At 34.2% G+C, this 21222-nt stretch overlaps 1 protein-coding gene across 1 annotated transcript in view; it reads right to left on the bottom strand.

The window, feature by feature from the left end:
- Window positions 1-14185: 14185 nt before the first annotated feature.
- The window catches only part of MEOX2 (mesenchyme homeobox 2), a 66068-nt gene continuing 59031 nt past the window's right edge, over window positions 14186-21222 (bottom strand). Inside the window, exon 3 of the mRNA XM_045828069.1 lies at window positions 14186-15542. Within this exon, the coding sequence (XP_045684025.1) occupies window positions 15318-15542 (225 nt within the window). The 3' untranslated portion in view covers window positions 14186-15317. The remainder of the gene's footprint in view (window positions 15543-21222) is intronic.

Here is a 21222-nt window from a genome sequence, read left to right as displayed (position 1 = left end):
TAAAGCTTTTGCATTCTTTATTAAATTACCAGGGTGCAGATATTGATGTAAAAACAAATTGAAATGGACTTGTTTCTAATTTTCCACAAAAACTTAAAGGAAATGCTTTTTATAACTCCTGCTGCTAAAAAGTATTACATAAGAGATTGCTTATTGTTTCAAATATAAAAATTCCAAGAAACTTTGGATGAACTGAGATACAATAGGGTATGACTTTTACAGAACTCATTAATTTTTTAGAGTCACCACAAAGTACAAACATATTTCAAAGCAAGTTAGAGGAAGCTGGAAGAAATATTGACATGAACTCTGAAAATGGAGATATTTGGATGACTTCTGTCCTCATGGCTTATGAGTTCTTAAAATAGGGAAGGCCTGTTCTCTAGATTTCACTGAGGAAACTTTGGCATAGATCTGCCCTGCCTGGAAGAACTCCACTGTGTTGATGTATAAAGCAGAGTTAAAAGCCTGTCTCCTTGGCATGATACAGCCACACAGAAAAGGATGCCTATGGCTCTTCCTCAATGAGTGTTGTCGCTGCCTGAGGTATAAAGATTGCCCCCCTAACCTTCCAAATATTTGCACAGCATATGCATGATAATATTTTCAAAAGGCACAGGCCCCAGAGAGTTAAAAGGCATAATACTGTATGCCTACAATAATAATTAACAAATACTCTAATGTATTTTCTCTATGGCTAGTATCCTGGAATCTGGTCCAAGTTCTTATAAAGAGCAAAATAGCAGTAAATATTTTTGAATGAATAAATAAATGTCAAAACATGCTACCTTTCTTTCAGAAGAGAAAGCTCTTCTGCAGTATTTTCTCTGTGGACTTTTTCTGACTGTAAGGTTGTCATTCACTGTAGGAAACATTGAACCCCAGCATGTAAATTATGGCCATTATCTGGGTGGGTAACAGGAAACTCCCCTTATCCCCAATGAGAACTTGCAATAGGGTACAAACAGGGCATAAAAAGATGAGTCAGTAAAATATAATAGTAGAATCAATTAAAACTGCAGAAATTGAGAAAAGTGAGCAGAGATGATGTAGGATATGAATAAGATGTTGACATTTGGGTGAGAGTGAAAATAAAATATTAATTGGAAGTGTATGTCTTAAAGCCCTGGAGGCAAGTTCTGTGAACAAATCATTTGTTTTGTTTTACTCAGTTGGTGCATCCCTGTAGTGAGGGAGGAATCTCAGAGTCAAATACGAAAGACAATGAATACCAGTCTATGACAACTGAACCCTGCATTTTTGAAGCAAAGTTTATTTGTAAAAATGGTATTAACGGAAAATCAAGCTAGTATAATTTGATTTAAAAAAGACCAACCTATCATATTTTTCTCTCATGCAGTGTGCTTTTGTTTTTCCATTTAAAAAGTCACTGTGCATATTCCAATTAGAAACACTTATTATAAAGCTACAGCAATCAAAACATATTATACTGGTGTAGGTTAGAAATATAGACTTATAGAATAGAATTTAGACTCCAGAAATAAATCCATACATCTATATCTAATCGATTTTATATGAGTGCCAAGATGATTCATTGGGGAAAGAATAGTCTTTTTCAAAAAATGTGGTGAGACAACTGGATGTCTGCGTATAAGAAAATGAAATTAAATTATTTCCCTTATACCATATAAAAGATTAATTCAAAATAGATCAACAAACTAAATAAAGGACCTAAAATCATAAAAGTCTTAGAGGAAACCATACGGTTGAATCTTCACAACCTTGAATTTGGCAGTGAATTCTTAGATATGACACCAAAACCACAGGTAAAAATAATAACAACCCTGGCTGGCGTAGCTCAGTGGATTGAGCGCGGTCTGTGAACCAAAGTGTCACAGGTTCAATTCCCAGTCAGGGTACATGCCTGGGTTGCAGGCCATGCCCCCCAGCAACCGCACATTGATGTTTCTCTTTCTCTCTCTCTCTCTCCCTTCCTTCCCTCTCTGAAAATAAATAAATAAAATCTTAAAAAAAAAGAAAATGAGAAACTAAATTTAAAAAAAATAACAACAACAAAAATAGATAATTGAACTTAGTCAAAATGAAAAACTGTCAAGCATCAGAGTACACTGCCCAGAAATAAAAAGATGACACACAAAGTGTGAGAAAATATTTCCAAATTATAATATCTGTTAAGAGTATAGTATCCAGAATATATCGAGAACTCTTACAACTAAACAAAAGAAGCCAAACTGCCCAACTGAAAAATGAGTCAAAGACTTGCATAACCATTTTTAAAATAAGAAATACAGATGGCCAGCAAGCACATGAAGAGGTGCCCAGCATTATTTATTAGAGAAATGCAAATCAAAACCACAGTGAGATATCACTTTCCATCCCTTAGAATGGCTACTATTTAAAACAAAAACAGAAAATATCAACTGTTGGCAAGGATGTGGAACAATTAGAGTCCTCATGCATTGCTGGTAAGGATGTAAGGTGGTTCAGCTACCATGGAAACAGTTTGGAGATTGCTCAAAAAGTGAAACATAGAATAACTATATGACCCAGCAATTCTACTTCCAAACATATACCCAAAAGAATTAAAGGTAAGTACTTAAATGCTTGGGCACATATGTTTGTAGCAGCACTATCTGAAATAATCAAAAGGTAGAACAGCCCATGCCTTTCCATAATGCAGGGATAAACAAAGTGTGTTTTATACTTATGGTGGAATATTATTTAGCCATAAAAGTGAATGAAATACTGATAACCTAGTATAGCAGAAATAAATCTTCAAATCATTATGCTAAGTAAAAGAAGCCAAACACAAAGTGTCATATCATATAATTTCATTTTTTAAAGATTTTATTTATTTATTTTTAGTGAGGGAAGGGAGGGAGAAAGAGAGAGAGAGAGAAACATCAATGTGCAGTTGCCGGGGGTCATGGCCTGCAACCCAGGCATGTACCCTGACTGGGAATTGAACCTGCGACACTTTGGTTCACAGCCCGTGCTCATTCCACTGAGCTATGCCAGCCAGGGCTTGATTTCATTTTTATGAAATATCCAGATAGGTAAACTCACTGAGACAGAAAACTAATGGTTTTGAATAGCTGGAGGACGAGGTAGGTAATAGGAAGTAATTGTTCAATGGTTATGGAATTTTCTCTTGGGGTGATAAATGTGTTTGAACTGGATAGAAGTAGTGGTTTCACAGCATTGTGAATGTACTAAATTCCACTGAATTATTTACTTTAAAACGGGCTAAAATCAGAGGCACAAATGCAAGGAACTGACTGACAGATCTCAGAGGGGTGGGCGGTGGGGAGGACTGGAAGAGGTGAGACAAAGAACGTGTATGGTGGCCTGCACCAACAATGCGGTGAAGGCTGATGTGGTGGGTGGGAGGAGGGGAATGGGGGACATCTGTAATAGAGTCGACAGTTTTTGAAAGGGGTTGATTTTAAACTTACCTGCACTTTACATAAAAAAAAATTTTTAGTCCTGGCTGGCGTAGCTCAGTGGATTGAGCGCGGGCTGTGAACCAAAGTATCGCAGGTTCGATTCCCAGTCAGGGTACATGCTTGAGTTGCAGGCTATAACCCCCAGCAACAGCGCATTGATGTTTCTCTCTCTCTCTCTTTCTCCCTCCCTTCCCTCTCTAAAAATAAATAAATAAAATCTTTAAAAAAGTATTTGTGAATTATAAAAAAAATTTAAATCACCTCTACTTGAAGACTTTAGACAATGATTAAGGCAGGACTTAATAACCCTGGTCCTGAAGAGAAGGAATATAAACATTACTAATTCGGACATTTAGCGGCTCTTCTACATTAAACCACTTGCTGACTCTAAGTATCAGCTCAGAAACTAAATGCCTGAGATGAATGAAGTAACTGAAAGGATGAGAAGCGATCCAGCATTTTCTATAATCTGATGGGCAGGAGTGTGTGTGGGGTATGGGAAAAAATTCAGCGGTCTGTTTTCAATAATGAAAGAAAGGCTCGAAGAGTTACAATCTGAAATAAGGATGGATTAGAAATAGATCTGTCTCAAATAGACAAACTCCGCTACAAATTACCTCATTCCTAATTGGATTAAGGTTATGTGCTTTTACGCTAAAAGAATGCCAGAAGAAAACTTGAATCCTTTCTGGAAGATAAAATCATCCAGGTCTCTAATAATAACAAATGTGTTTGTCAAGGTAATAAGATCAAAGATGGAGTGGAAGGAATGGATTTAAAGTGGAAATAATGGAACCAATCTTGTATCATCATTCATGTGAAGGCAGGGAAGGAGTCCGAAAGAAGAGGCAAATCTGACCCAGAATTATAACTTGGGCATCTAGGAGGCCGTGGTATAAATTGAGTGGGACATAACACAGGAGGAGTAGGTTTAGGAAATGAAAGAGCTAATAAGTTTGGATGGGGATTTATTACACTTTGAAGTATCTGTGGATTTGTTCCAGGTGGAGATGTGTCCTCTTACAGGAAAAGTGTCTAGGAAAACAATATTTTTATATGTCTGGACCTGACTCTTTGCATTTGCCATCACTGGGCAGCCTGGATATGCATGATGGGAATGCCACCTGTTACAAGTCATCTGAAATAGCCCTGTGGTGAAAGTCTAGCATTTACTAATAGCCATGTTGGTAATGAACTCTTCTAAGTGCATAAAGGATAAGGGAATTTATAAAAGTGAAATAGAAGTATTACTTTACATATTTGAAGTAGAATTCATAAAACTCATAGTCACTTTTTTAAAAATTTGTTTCTCAGTATAGTTCCCCATTTAACTGGAAATTTGATGGTACTCAAATGTCAGTATATGCTGGAAATACATTCTCCTCTGCAGTTTGCAATTTTACAGGAGACACTCTGTCTCAATCCCAGGTTATATGTGAAGTTTTAATAGTATTTGAAAACTGTATATAACTGAAAGATGTACATTTTCAATTATTCACTAGCCTTTATCTAATTTGTATTATTAGGAACCTGAACACACTAAATTATGTCATTTTATTTTTCTCTCAGCATATTTACATAAAAATCCATTGCCCAAAAAAAATCAAGAAAAAGAGGTTTATAAATCAGGCCTGGCCCATATAAGAAAGCAAACAATTGATGAAAAATGACTAATCCATTTACAAACAGGTTATTTAAAGTAAAATATGTAATGATTATATTCAATATAAACATTTATAAATATTTTCTTTTGTTCATTATAGTTAAAGAAGAGTGGCAGAGATCTACAAATTGTGACTCCATTGAATATATATGTAGAATGAATAAGAAGGGAGGTCACAAAGCATTTCATGAGGAAAAATGTTTGTATCTTAGTTATGGTAGAAAAGCCCATTGTTTGATTTGGGCAATATATACTTTAATTGAACTATGTCCATTTTCAGAAAAGTGGTGAAAGAGCATAATAGCTAATCAATAACAACTGTCCCAGAATCTCAGGTCAGCTACAATACATAGATTTCAGCCTATAATCACATCCTCCTCTCAGAGCCTTAATGCAGAGAAAGACCATGTGAACCTCAGCAGAGCCTCGGAGGAAACATCTAAGAAGACGAGATGCAGGCTTGGAAAGCACTGGCAGGGGAGAGGGTTCAAGGAAAAGGAGAAATGAACTCTGCCAGGGCAATGTTCCTGAAATGTATGAACCACCAAACAAAAGCCGGCCTTGGAGCACGCACTAAAATGATAACCGAAGGTTAAAGAGAGGGATGTACCAAGTGGAAAAAAGTCGAGTGTGACCCCGGTGTCTGGTGCTGCCGCAAGTGGCTGCAGGCAAATCCCAGCAATACCTTATCATCTTCTCTAAGGCAGTTTAGTAAGAAAGGAGGTGAAATTCCCTTCCTACAAAAATTCACTAAAACGCATAAAACCTATAACCATAAGCATCCATAGTACTATGACTTAGATTAGTACAATTGGATTATTTGGATATCAACAAATCCTTAATAGAATCCCTTCATTTGTGTTTATCAAGTATATGTGTTTTGCAAAATGTCTTTTTAACTGTGAAAGAGACACCATTTTAGTTGGGAGTTTCTGCAAAAAAATTCCACATAAAGCTAAAAATTCTTAACATTATAATCTATTTTCAGGATTTGGATTTACAGACATTTTAGAAAAAGACCTATGGCCAACAGCAAAAGGCAATTCTTGGCTAATGAAGAAGTAATAATTTAAATATAGACTCCAGGTGAAAGCAGGAATAGAAAGCAAACACTTTTCCCAAACAAGGGAAACCTAGCATTGAAACCAGTTCAAGACAAATGAATTTCTAGTGGAAAGTCAGGAGTATGATATTGAAAAGTAAGAAATTATATTTGTAATAAAAATGTATGAAGACAACTGTACTTGAACAACAATAAAACAGTTTTTTAGGAAAAGGAAAAGTAAATTTTCAGACCAAAAAATATAAATGTGTCAGACAAAACTATTTTATAAAATACTTTTTTATTGGTCTTATATAGCCACTAATGCAAAGTTATAAAGTACAACTATTATGTCTTTAGTCTCCTCATCTTTCCTCTTTGTTCAAATCCTTCTCTTTCTCTTATGTTTCTCCTACTTATGAAAACAAATAATTTGTAGTTTATTTCTAATTTCCTGTGTGGGATGATCGACTATCACTCTGAGTGGATTTCTAATATGCTTGTCTCCCAGAAATATACTGTTTTCAAAAGTTAGACCTCAAAGCAATAGTTTTCAAATAGAGTAATATTAAATACATAGGGAGATTAGAAGGCCAATTCCCCAGTGTTCCTCCAATTTCAGTCTTTGTTCCAGCATCACGAGTATGCTAACAATCGACTTGTAATTGTCAACAGACTCTGGTTCCTCCAGCCTCATCGGATTTCCAGGGCCAGAGAATATGTACACCAATTTGGAAATGTGGAAACCCATTTCATATGCATCTTTTCACCTAGCCAGACTTCCAAACATGTGGTAGAGTGAAGTCTAGATGTAGCCACAATATCAAGCTCAGTGAACAGTTTCAGAATGGAAAGGCATGATGACAATGTATAAAAAGCTGTAACTCAGTTTTGAACAAGAGAATGAGAAGTGTTCATGAATGTTAACACATTTCTAAGTCTTATTTGATAATTCTAATCTATTATGGGGTAAGAAACAAGATAACTGAGCTAGCTGGTATTGATAGAAGAATAACCCCATCGACTTAAGTCTCTTAGGGTTAATAGGCCCCCCAGATTCATGATGAAGGAGGGATCTTTTAAATATCCTGTTTGTGGTCCTGTTTGTCTTGGCTACAGTGGTTGAAATTTTAGCTGAGACCAAGTAGTATATAAATTACAATAACTGGCTATGCTAATGACATTTCTTTTGACATTCAACGGGTTAATAAAGGAAACTCTTCTACCTAAAATACTACTTTAGGGAAGAAAGTATTTTTGGAGTTATCAAAACACAGGATTTGGGGTTCAATAAACTGAACTATAAGCCCCAGCTTTGTTATTTAGTGACATTCGAATTTAGGCAAAGTGCTTCAACTTGCTGAGCCTTAATTATCTCATTTGTAGCCTAGGCCAATACGGCACTTTCACAGAGCTGCTGTAATGATTAAATGACGTGATGTACTAACCATACTGCAAATAGCAAGTAGTTAATGCATAATAAGCAATAACAAAATTACATTCCTACAATGACAATGAAGACTTTTTTATTCTAGTAAGTATATCTGTACTCATACTCTAAAATTTGTCTGGGAGGTCTTTCTGTCTCACTCTATGAGTTAGTGCAGCATCAGATGAGTGTGTCATCATTAATCTGGAGAAGTGTGAAAAGCTATAATGCTTCTATTTGATAATATATTTAGAGAAAATATATTAATTAATTGCAGCATTATTCATGGTGGCCATGATATGGAGACAATCAAAGTATCCATCAGTAGAGGACTGGATAAAGATGCGGTACATATATACAAGGGAATACTACTTGGCCAAAATGAAGATGAAATGCTGCCATTTGTGACAACATGGATGGGCCTTGAGAATATTTTGCTAAGAGAAATAAGTCAGTCAGAAAAAGGCAAGAACCATATGATGTCACTCACGTAAGACATAAAACTGAAACTCATGGACACAGACAACAGTTAGTGGCTACCAGAGGGAAGGGAGTTGGGGAGTGAAGGTGGAGGGGGCCTAATATAGGGTAACAAAGGACTGTTTGACTTTGGATGATAGGTACACAATGCAATATAAAGATATCATAAAAATGTACACTTGAAGCCTATAGAATCTTATTAACCAATGTCACCCCAATAAATAAATAAATATATACATACATACATAAAATAAACTGGTTATTTCGCCCTTCAGAGAACACCATTGAGGACTGTTTACTCTGATGATAATAAGTTCTATTTAATAACTATTAGAAAACTGGCTTTGACTAGTTTTGCAAAATTAGTTTCTGTATTTTGGAATTGGTCATCATACTTTTTAGCTCACTCGTCCTCCATCTAGTTTTCAAAAATATATAATTGAGAAGATATTTGAATGAGGATATGTATAACTTTGATGTGGCCTATACCCTTGAATTAAAGTAAAGCTTATTCTTCTGTCGATGTGGAAGTCCTTTTAAGGTTTTACAGCTTCGCTATGGAATCTGACCTTTACAACACCCCCAACTGGAATGCTTACATGCCACATTTAAATTCCATTTTACAATATGGTATACCATTCTTTTCCAACATAACGTCGTGATTTCAGAACATTGTAAGCGGAACACCTGATTTCACTTGAACAACACCTGCCCAGAACATAATTAGTAGTCCATTTTTTAAAAAAGGACTTCCATACTGCACAGATGGCATTCCTCATACCAGACAAGCAACGATGTATGTTTGGACACAAGCCAAACTGTCTGCAAAATTGTGAGAATTTCAAGACAGGCATCTGAGCAGAAGGAAAATTTTCCCTTTCCTTTCAAACCATAAATGAACATCTGTTTAAGCCTATTCTCCTTAACTTTCCTTTCTACTTATTCTCATTCAACTTGGTATATATATTAGTGCAATTTCAAAGACTATAATCAAATTTTTGTTTTGGCTATTACACCCTGTATTGCCCATTAAAAAAACATCCCAGAGCTATATTTTACAGGTAATTTAGTGTTACAGGTATTCCTTTGAATGAACCTTGGGTTGTTTTATTTAGGCATTAATTCAGCAAATATTTATTGATTGTTACAACCCATCAAGCTCAGACTCAGTGTTCAGAATTGTGCAAGTTATAATTGACTACCCCTGGGAGGTATCAGTCACCTCCAGACTAGCAGGTAGTGGTACAACGATCACTCTGGTGCCAACAGGTGTTGGCATTCTAATATGTGGAGGCAAGAGTACCATTTACTTATAATTCACACAAATCCAGGATATGGGCTGAGGGTGGGGCCTCCAGAGACTGCCCAGGCTGCCAGAGACATAGCAGTGAGCACAGTAAACAGGGTCGCTGCTCTTATGAAGCCTGCAATTGGCTGTGGAAGAAATCAGCAGAGACTTACCTAACAGCTAGGAAGAAAATCAGTACCACTTAAAGAGGCAGAATGTGAGAGGTGGTGCCATTTTACTTAAGAAGCTCATGGATTGTCTGTGTGCAGAAGTGGAGACCTGAAGGAGAGGAATAATAATTAGAAGATGTAACGGTGGAAGAGAATTCCAGGTGGAGGGATGAGGGGATGGAAGACCTGAATGAAGGGGAATGAACTCAGAGATGGTGAATTCTTCTAAAAAAATTAAGTTGATGTCACTTTTATAAAATGTGTAATATCATGAGCCAATTTGTCCCTTTCTAGAGAATATGTAAGTATATTTTATTTTTAATATTTATGCTTATTTTATTTTTATATTTATTGACATTTAATATTACTTTATATTGGTTTCAGGTATACATCATTGTGGTCAGACAATTATGTAATTTATTAACTGATCACCCTGATAATTCTATTTACCTACCTGGCACCGCACATTACCATCACAATATTATTGACTATATGGTGGATTTTACCCCCATATGGTGGATCCTATGATGTACTTCACATCCCTGTGACTATTTTGTAACTACTAATTTGCACTGCTTAATTTCTTCACCTTTGTAACCCAGTCTCCCAATCCTCTTCCCACCTTAGTTTGTTCTCAGTATCTATGAGTCTGTTTTGTTCATTTATTTTATTCTTTAGATTCCACATGTAAGTGAAATCATGTTGTCTTTTTCTATCTGACTTATTTTACTTAGCATAATACCCTCTAAGCCAATCCATGTTGTTGCAAAAGGTGAAATTTTGTTCCTTTTAATGGCTGAATAATATTGCATTGCATAAATGTGTTACATCTTCTTTATCCAGGTGACTATTGATGGGTACTTGGGTTAAGAAGTATTTCTTTCAATTTTATAATTTGGTCCAGTTTTTCATGTTTTTAAAATATCAAAACATTCTCTTACATCATATAGATGTGAGATCATCGAAATATTACTGCATTCCAATGTTGACAAATCCAAAGAAAATTGAGCTCTGATCTTAAAAAGGAAAAGCAAAGCAAATGATTTACTTAGGATTAGTAAATCAGCTTTAAATAGACAGTATGTGTTTAACATTTCACCAAACTGGGGAGATAATGATATATTTTCAAATGGTATATTTGTATTAAACATAAAAAATTGCACAATATATCATGTTTTCAACCATCAGTATAATTTACACATATGGCAAATCACAATATATGTTTAAATAATTGTAGGATAATATAATTGTTCCTAAACTTTGTGATTTCTCTTTCACTTAAAGAAAATACATGTTTACATCAGTGAATTTCATATACTAAGGACAGAACTATCACATACAACCTAAACTTGATATTACTATAACTCAAATCATCGCATCACCCCTTCCATGAAGCAGATGTGACAGTGATTTATATTTGTAAACTCGTTCTCTTTTGGAAATTGTTTCTGAAAAACCATGCTTAACAAAAGTAGACAATATTTTAATAGAGGTTTACTGAGCTGGCTGAATAGGTTGTGATGCAACCAAAATTTTTCTACAATTTTTTTTGTGATTGTGGTCTGAAGCTGAATTTGAATAAAAGTTACAATTATGAAGAGAAATAAGATATAGAAGAACATGTTTACCCTCTTAAATGTCTTCTCAAGATATTTAACCATTTTAAATGTCAAAATCAGAGTATTATAAAACTATATGATAATAGAGATTAACTTAGATCAAGAAAAGCCATATTTAAATGCTGAGGTGCATATTATATAGTTTCGGAGTTTGGTGTGGCAAACTTTCATTCTGGAGCCATTTATGTTCTTGTGTCCACTACTTGTAGCATTATTTTATAAGAACTGAATACAGAAATGTTGAGGTAGCCCTAAGAGGGTCTCTTCTTCAATGTTCTGCTCAGCCTTAAGCAAACAATGTAAAAACATACCAAACAAATGTTTTCTAACAGTATTTGTAGTGCAATCCTACAGATTACCAGTGCTCATAAGAATTAGAATGTTTAGAATATCAAACTAAAGGCTAAATCCTCACTAGCTCTGAATTTATTTTTATTTATAGATTGCTTATTACTGAAAGAATACAATAAAAGACCTGATAAAAACATAATTATCTCTCAAATGGTTCAAAAAACTATACCCGCTGAGTATTTGTATGTGATAGTTTAAATATCTCATCCTAACTAAATACCACTTACCTCAAATATTTTCACACCATTTTATTAGAAAATAGGTCATAGTATAAGTGACTTACTCTTTAAATCTGTGTACTAATCAGACTCGCCAGACTAAGTATATTTAGAAATTAAGGAGAAAACATTATAGAGTAAACCTTTCTCATCATCACTAACTTAGGATACTCTGCCATCTTATGGAAACTGATTTTATTTTAGCTCTACAGTTTCCTCTAAACTTCCCTGAGGAGAGAGACATTAGCATTTGCCAATATAGATATGCCAGTGATTTTTAAAAACGTTCTTGAAAACCAGTAGCATTAAAAACATACAATATATATTTTTATAATTTACTTTGTTTTTCTATCTGCACTTGAACCCCTCTATTCTCCAAAGGAAAGTCCTTATTGAATTTCACACGTCATTCCCACATTTCCCACATTATTTTATATGATGTCATTTGCAAGTGTATTAAAAGTGTGGTTGGGATTATTTTAGGTGCATTCAGTTTGTTTAAAAAAAAACAAAATGGCAAACTCAGGTCTTAGGTCTGTGAAGGGAAAATCAGGCTGACAAGCCTAGGTAAGTATGGGAAGTGAGAGGTAATTGGGGTCATGTTAATAATGAGTTAAAAATATGTGGACCAGCTTTTGGAAAAACTTTGTGGTGTCCATCCCTCTAAATCCTGCTGGAAAAATGACTCTAACCAAGATTCCATACTATTTTCAGAGGAAGGTACTTTCATGCTATATAAATTTCCACAGAGCTACAAGGTCTGAGACAGAATTATTGATATATGAAAAGGGCAATATATAAAAAGATACCATAACAAGCCAGGATCCCTGTGTAGGATAAAAACAGAGTTCCTTAGATTCTGTCATTTCTGGAGTAAATTAAGCCTGATAGTACATGAGAATATCTTCAATTTCTTTGCAGGACTGTAATTCCAGAAGGATGCTGAGGTATCTAACTAACCTATGCACCACATTTAAGATAGAGAACAAACACTAAAATCCCCCAACATGACAGCAAGTTGTTCTAATTAAGATTAATCTAATCTGCTTGTTTGCTTGTAAACTTGTCATCATTGTGCCCATGTGTCCCAGCATCTTACCTGGTGGATAATTTTAATCTATCATGAATAAAATGATGTCCCCTTTTGGACAGCAAGTGACCTATCCTACCAGGTGATTCTTCATGTTCTCTGGAATTAGATTTCTTTACATCATTTTAAAATAGCTCACGTTTCTCCGATAAAGGCATGGTCCAGAATACAAATGCCTCCCATTTCTTCAATGTCCAATCTATTGAGAACCACTTTTTCCTACTTCATTTATCACACATTGTAATTCTTATATATCTTTCTATTTGGCCACAATTCTTGGCTCTCTCTTTAGTTGCTCCTAAGAGGTCCTTTCCTCTTATTTCTGGAAATTATTTTCCTGCCAAAATGAATTACCCTCCACTTTGTCCTTATTGAACTCAGTTCAATTTATATTTTCCCACTTCTCCAATTTGTCAAGATGTTTTGAATTTAAATACTACAGTAAGAAAGTCAGTCCACCCAAGTAGATGTCATCAGTACAAATATACTTTGTATTCATTCAAGTGATCGATAGAAGAATGTCTGTTTTATGCCTGGAAGATGTTAATCTGAAGAGTCTTTCCTCCAAAGTTAATTTAGAAATATTGCTAATTGCTATGATAAAATTTATTACACAAAGGGGAAATGTGATACAACTAATTATTTATTTGATTTCTTGAATACAATCTATATATATCATGCTAGACTAAGTAAATAAAAATCAACTGAATCTATTTTCATCAGTATCATATTCTAAAGCAAATGAAATTGAATAATGAGGTTTTTGGAAATGTTTACCAACCATTTTTCTCTATTTCCATTTCTAATTATTTAGAGGAAAGGGAAAGCTGCTGTATATTTCAATACATTTCTGGTTAAAACAGGGAACAAATGAAAAACAATGTTGTAAAGCTGTAAGTAGGACTAAGGTATCCAGTGTGTGTGCAGTCATGCGTGATATATAATATGTTAACATCATCTTGGCCAGTTTTTACTGGCAACATCCATCAGTACTGAGAATCCTCATTAGGTTATTTAGCTTGTTTTCACATCAGCAACCTTGGATATTTTGACTTAGTTATTCAATTAATTCACATATATTTAACATACATTTTAAAATGTGTGACTTTTATTTATCTCACTGTAGTGAATTAACATTATGTTTTCTCCCAGTTTTATCTTTGATATAATAAAACACACAAAGAAATCCATTTGGCATATGCTTCAAACTGGGGAAATGGTTTAATATATACCTATATGATCTTTGATTACCCCAGGATTGATTTATTTATAACCAAAAATTTTAGAACTAAAAATGTGCATGATTCATTAACTTATGATCATTTGGTGCAGATGAACTTGGCACTTTCTTAAGTATGTTTATTAAAACCTGTAAAGCTTTAGGAAATCACAGTAGGGAGGCCAAAATTATTTACAAAGGATCATTTATTAAACATTTTTGAACAAAATACAAAGATTGTTGTTCTGCATGAATACATCATATATGAAAAATAATGTTTTTACTGAATTTTATTTGAAGACATTCAGAATTTCATTGTCTACCAACTTGAGGAATCAGTATGTTTTGCAACTTGTCTAACATCATCACCAATCAGGGGAGAATGTTTTTCTTGTAAATTAAGTGATATTCACAACAGCTAACATTTTATAGTAATAAAATCAGACAATGTCTGTCATACAAAGCTCTTTCTGCAAGGTAACTGATTTGCCTATGATCCTATTTTTTTTCAAGCTATAAGATAGGAAGAATTGAGGAGCTAGGTAACTCTTATAATAATGTATTAGCAGCAGTTGATAGAAAATGCAACATAAGATTTGTTTTGTCTGTGGTACAAGAATATGTCCTATCAGACTCTAATGTATTTTCTCTACTTGAACACAAGTAAGCATGTGCTGATTGTTTCTGGGATGACAAAACGTATAAAAAGACAAGAAGCTGTTTCTGCTTGTCATCGTGAGTGCCTATTTCATCAGCTAATATGAATGTATTGCTAAACAGTGAAGACAGGAAAATGACTTAAGGGTAATATATACAGAGTTAAAATACATTTTTCCCACTTAAGAGTGATTTCAGGCACTGTGGTTGTTCAGGATAAAATGTTTCATGATTTATTCTTGATAGCAATTTAATTGTCAGTGCAAGCAAAAGCAAATACCTGCCCACTGCCATACACATCAGCTCGTACATCTGGAATGTTCAAAGCAAGTTCATCTTCTGCATCTTCATTCTGGAGGCACGTTGAATAAAAACGTCTCACAGTTTGCTCTTGATAGCAATTGAATTTTCAGTGCAAGCAAAAGCAAACACATCTGGAATATTCAAAGCAAGTTCACCTTCTCCATCTTCACGGTGGAAGCATCTTTAATAAGTGGCACTTAGTGTAACACCCTTGATAAATCATGAGAAACAGACTCAAGATGCCCAAATTTAATAATATTAAAAATCGCTGTCATAGCTCACTGTGTAAACGATGTTTGAGTAAGGCTTGCCATCACAACATTTCTTTCCTGAGAATGGAGCCGGTCCCCTCTGTGTGTATCATAAGTGTGCATGCTCTGAGCTGTGGTCACTGTCATGGCTGTCTTCATTCGCTAGAGAGTCCCCTGTTTGCTGGAGGGTGGCTGCGCCAATTCCCGAGAGCTCAGAAGGGAGCAGTGTTCCTTTTTTCACATTCACCAGTTCCTTTTCTCGAGCTGCAGCTCCTTGCTGGCCCCCTTTTACTCTCTTCCACTTCATTCTCCTGTTCTGGAACCAGACCTTCACCTTTAAAGAAGAAAAGGAACAAACAAGCAAAAGAAAGAAAATTTAATAGGCGTTTTTCCTCCTTTTCTGTTGTCCATGAAAAAATAGCTCCTCAAAGGCTTATACAAAGACACTAGGAAGGAATGAATATAAAAAACAAACCAACATTGAATTTAATCAGGTTCCACATTCATGAGAATAATTTTGAAACTTTCAGATGGTGCATACGAAATACTATATTTCGACTACATGACACACCATATAAAAATAGATGAGAAAGAACTAACATTTTAGGTGGCTCACAGGTATTTGACCTTACAAACAGTTTCTATGAATTAGAGCTAGCATTTTTTACATTTATTTTTCAATTATAGATACATTAGTTTCAGGTGTACAACATAGTGACTACATGCGTATGGCTTATGAAGTGATCACAATTCCAGTACCCACCTGGTACCATCCATAGTTACAGCATTTTAGTAACTAGCTTGGTGAAACATGTTCCCCGTCCCCCAAGTTATTTGACATGACAATGGCATCTAGCGGACCATTCCGGAACCAATTCAAAACATGCACAGGGAGCTACTGCTGCAGCTGTGTCTGAAAGTTCCTTCTTCCTTCTGTTCACTGCAGTCCACTGCTGCATTCGCAAAGCTTTATTTGAGCATGCCACCTCAGAGTCAGTCCATCGTCGTCGTCGTCTTCTTTTTTTAAGATTTTATTTATTTTTAGACAGAGAGAAAGGGAGGTGGAAAGAGAGAGGGAGTGAAACATCAATGTGCGACTGCCTCTCTCGCGCCCCCTACTGGGGACCTGGCCTTGAAACCCGGGCAGGTGCCCTGATCTGGGCAGGTGCCCTGAATCCAACCTGTGAGCCTTTGGGTCCCAGGCCGACACTCAACTCTACTGAGCCCCACCAGCCATGGAAGTCCACCTTCTTCTGAACTATACTTTCTTTCTGCCTTTCGTGCTTTTATTTTACTTTGTATATATGTGATTCCAATTATTTCCTAAAAATAAGGTCAAAATAAAAAATTTCCACTGATATTTGTTAAATGCTAACACTGAGATTGTACATTATATAATTGACACCAACTTTGTAGAGGTAAGTTTTCCTTCTAAAATATTAATTGAATTTGTCTAAAACATTGTATATATATATATAATATTTTAAACATGTATTAGGTGCACATTCATGATCAGAACCAGAAAAATAAGAAAAATATTGGCATCATTTCACCATCATTCTTTTAAATCCTCATTTGAAGATAAATTTATTGATTTGAGAGAGAGAGAGAGAAACACTGATCAGTTGCCTCCTGCATGCACCCTGACCATGGATTGAACCCGCAATCCAAGTATGTACTCAGACTTGGAATTTAACCTGCAACATTTTGGTGTATGGGACAATGATGCTCCAACCAACTGGGCCCCCCAGCCAGGGCTCACTGTCTTCTTTGGGAGGAACTGTTTTATTTTCACATTGCATTTCTTATCATTATATATTTTTGTTAGGCTAAGTGTCCTTTCACATTGCATTTCTCTGTCTACCCAACTCAAAGTTACCACAAGCCTGAATTTTGTGTTTGTCATCCCCAAGTCTATTTAAAGCAAACAAACAGCTTTCAGAACATGTGATTCTAAAAAAAGTACTGTTTAATTTTGATTGTTTTTTTAGGCTTATCAAAACAGAATGCTCTTAACTAAGGCTTCTTGCCCTATCCCTATTTGATTCAAGGGACTGCATTAATTTATTTTTTAAATGATTTATACTATCCAATGTGTAAATATACAACAGTTTTATTCTCCTCTCCATGGATACTTGAATTACCTTTTTCTTATAAATGATGCTGCTGTAATACTCTTGCATTTGTGTTCTGATAGACATATGATAGAATGCCTGTAAGTGTATATCCAGGAGTTCCATTAGTTGGTCACAGTAGTATGAATGTTCAATTTAACATGATAATGCAGAAAACCTTTTTCCAAGGTTGCAGCAATTCAACCCCCATAGACAAATGTCTACTAGTTTTTTTATTGATGCTGCATTTGCCAACATTTGGAGTTATTATTTTTTCTAATGTGATAACTATAAATGTTACATAAACATGTTCTTATTTTGCATTTCCCAATTACTAATGAAGAAAAATGTCTTTAAAATATTTATGGCCCATTTACATTTCCTCTTTTCTGAAATACCTCCACATGTATGGTTTATGTTAATTCTTTTAAATTTTATTTTGTTCTTTATAGATTTTTAAAATATGTTCTGAATGCTAATTTAATGCTTTGTGGTTATATGGCTGCTATTACATTTTCTCAACTTATCGTGTGTCTTTTTCATTTCTTAGAGTGTCCTATGATGATCAGAAATTCTAAAATTTCATATACTCAAATTTTTAATTTTTGTGTTATGCCTATCAGTTTTATATCTTCATGAAAAACCTCCTTTCTGCTGAGGTCATTAAGCAATTCTTCTAGGTCTTCTTCTAAGAGTTTTAAGATTTGCATTTCAAACTGAAATGTATAATCCATGAAGTACTGATTTTCATATATATTGCAAAGAAAAGATCTAAATTTACTTTATTCCATATAGATAACAACTTGTCCCAGGACCATTTATTAAATAGTCCACCCTTTTTCCAGTGATTACTGTTTTTACTCTGTCATAAGGGAAGCTTCCATGTAACTACAGCTTTATTGATGCATTCGATTTTCCTCTCCTTGTGACAAAGCCACAGTGCTAATTATTCTAATTTCGTAGTAAGTCTTTATATCTGGAATAGAAAGTTCTGTTTTATTCTACTCCAGGAATATTTTGAACATTCTCCATTTTCATTTCAGAAACAATCTCCATTTCTGCAAATGCACAATGTTAAAGGGGAAGTAAAAATAAATATAAATTTCCAAAGATGCTTTTATTTTACTATTCTTCAAATCATAATTCTTCATCAACATAGGTACAGTTTCCTCAGATATCTGAACCAAAAAATATTTAAAGGGACACATTTCTCACTCTGGATTTTCAGTGGTCTATTAGGCCATAACTGAAATCTTGTATCATATATTACCCATTCATATATTAACCCATTTGACAATCAAATAATAAGACAATGTGAGAAAGAAACTGATTAATAACTCAAAATATATTAAAAGAAGATTGATTAAAAACTAGCTGATGGATATGCATGTATTATTAGTACTTAATTACCAAATGTACCTACTTAGGGCTATGCAACCATACTAATAGGTGCTGTTCATATATTATTTGTAATACAATTTTTCCAGATATTTTAAGCATTATTTCTATTTTATAGATGAAGTTGAGACTTAAAGGTTAAGTGACTTGCCTAAGATTACACAGATGGGTATGTGTGGAGCCCAAACTTAAACTTGGGGTTTGTTTGGCTCCAGTTTGTTCTTTTATGGTATTTTTTTATTTTTAATTATTTTTGTTCCTGTTATCCTTCAAACTCCCACTTTTTAAACATTCCAGACAAAAAAATACAGCATATAAAATATGTGAACATATCCATATGATTACTATCATTCAGGTAATTCTCCTACTCGATATAATTAGGTTTGTAAATATGACACTATTTTCCTGTACTGTAATTTATGTAATTATACTACTCACTTTAATTACCTTTGCAAGCCTGACATTGCCTGTTGCATTAGATCTTTTCCACATGAGTTGGGTTCCACTCCTGGCTTCACTTCTGAGTTTTTGCGTGAATTTGAGAAAATTATACTTCTCTCAGCCTCAATTTTCATATTTGTAATATTGGAATAATGAGCCTTTCAAGATTCTCCCTAGGGACATTTTCTCCATGGACAGGTCCAGATGGAAGAAACACATTATGATTATTGTCACCAAGAGCTGAGATATTCAGTCAAAATCATCTTGGCAGAAAATGGGAGGAAAAGATTTCTCAAAATCTACTCTTATTTCCTTTTTCTAGGAAAAGGGGTTCAGTAATTCTATAATACCAGTATAAAAGTTGTTCTGTGCAATTTTATATGAAAAAAGGCAAGAATATGGTATTGATTTTAGAAATAGTATAGGCTATTTTGTGTTGTTTTCTATGTTACCATGTAGAATTTTACCATTTCAATTTTTAAAATAGGCTGATAAAAGACTTCATAGTTTCCAATAGTAGCTATACGTATGTACATCTATATGGACAAATTCATACTAAAAATCTGTGTGTATATGTGTGTGTATGTGTGTGTGTATATATGAACACATTTGATGATTATATAGTAATGCTAATACCTTTATGTACTATGTTCTTTAGGAGTCAGATTATATATTTGATACTGGAACTCCACAAAATTAGTAATGGAACAGCAAGAAAGCAACAAATACATATTGAACAATCTTATAAAAATGTGAAGGAAAAGTACAGAAATTCAAAAGCCAGTGTATCTATATTATTTTCAAATATATTACAAAATATTGGGCTAAAGTGAAATAAGGAAAGGAAGATTTTGAGGAAAAGTGCATGTTTTTCTATGAACATGTATTATAAATAAATCTATAAAAGCAATCACAGATTGCTTATTGATTGTAAGTCAATATTGCCACAGTAATAATAACACAGTTTTATAAATAAAAAATAATTTAATTTTGTATCACTTTATAATCCAGTTTAATTGGTTAGATTGAAAAAATAGTTTTTGTTTTGTTTTTAAGATAGCAAAAGCGTAGTCATTAAAATGCCTAATACCTCATTTCAAAATACGTTATTTGGTTTTATAAAAATTTAGAAGCATGTTTCCTATAATAATGTGCATTTATAAAATAAGTAAAATTAATCTCACATGTCCTTGGTGACTTGAAGTCCCCATATGTTCATTCATTCATATACTTAATATCTTAATGTTACTGATGGTCTGGTAACAGGTACTTTGATAGACGAGAGATAGGTGAGAATGTACAAATAAATAAGACAGAGTCCCTGCTCTGAAGGCGTTCACAGTCAAGAAGAGAGAGCTATGTAAACATCAGTACATTGGCTGAATATGAAGCATTCAACATAAGGATTAACCTCATATTTCACAGAATATCCTTGAAGTGTTTGCTCTTTAGTTGGTGTCATTGCTAAGCCATTACTAAGAGATTCCCCCAGTGGTCCATTAGATGCTATACAACTCCAACCCTCGGCTTAATGCCCCAACTGCTATGCTGTCACACAGCCAACATACCAAATAATGTCTTTCTTCTGGAAATCTCATGCTCTTGTTGTTACTAGGTTCTAGGATATTTGCTCATCACATACTAAATTGCATACAATTAAAACAAATCTGTCCATCTTGAAGCATGATATATAAATTTGTGAACTTTTATTATTTTATTTGAGCTTAAAGCTAATTTTATCTTCTTCTAGACCTCAATTTCTCTGAAAAATGTTGGATAAGTGAACTTTACTTGTTTATTTATTTATTTTGTTCAAGTTTAGGTCCATATAAAATGTGTTTTGTTATATAGTAAAATTACCAACCCAGATAAAAAAGAAATCTCTTATCCCCAGAATCTGAGTAATAAAAAATACTATTATTTAAAAAGTCAAACCAATATAAACAAAACCACATAGGTTCTTTGTATCTCTGCATTCAGATAATACTTTTTATCAAAATCTTATTAAAAAGTAACACAAGTATATAATAGCCTGTTGTCTTAGTAGTGAATATTTATAGT

Source organism: Phyllostomus hastatus, unplaced genomic scaffold (assembly GCF_019186645.2).
Source record: "Phyllostomus hastatus isolate PE091 unplaced genomic scaffold, TTU_PhHast_1.1 phas_scaffold_78, whole genome shotgun sequence".
NCBI classification, from domain to species: Eukaryota; Metazoa; Chordata; class Mammalia; order Chiroptera; family Phyllostomidae; genus Phyllostomus; species Phyllostomus hastatus.
This window is presented reverse-complemented; position numbering and strand designations above follow the sequence as displayed.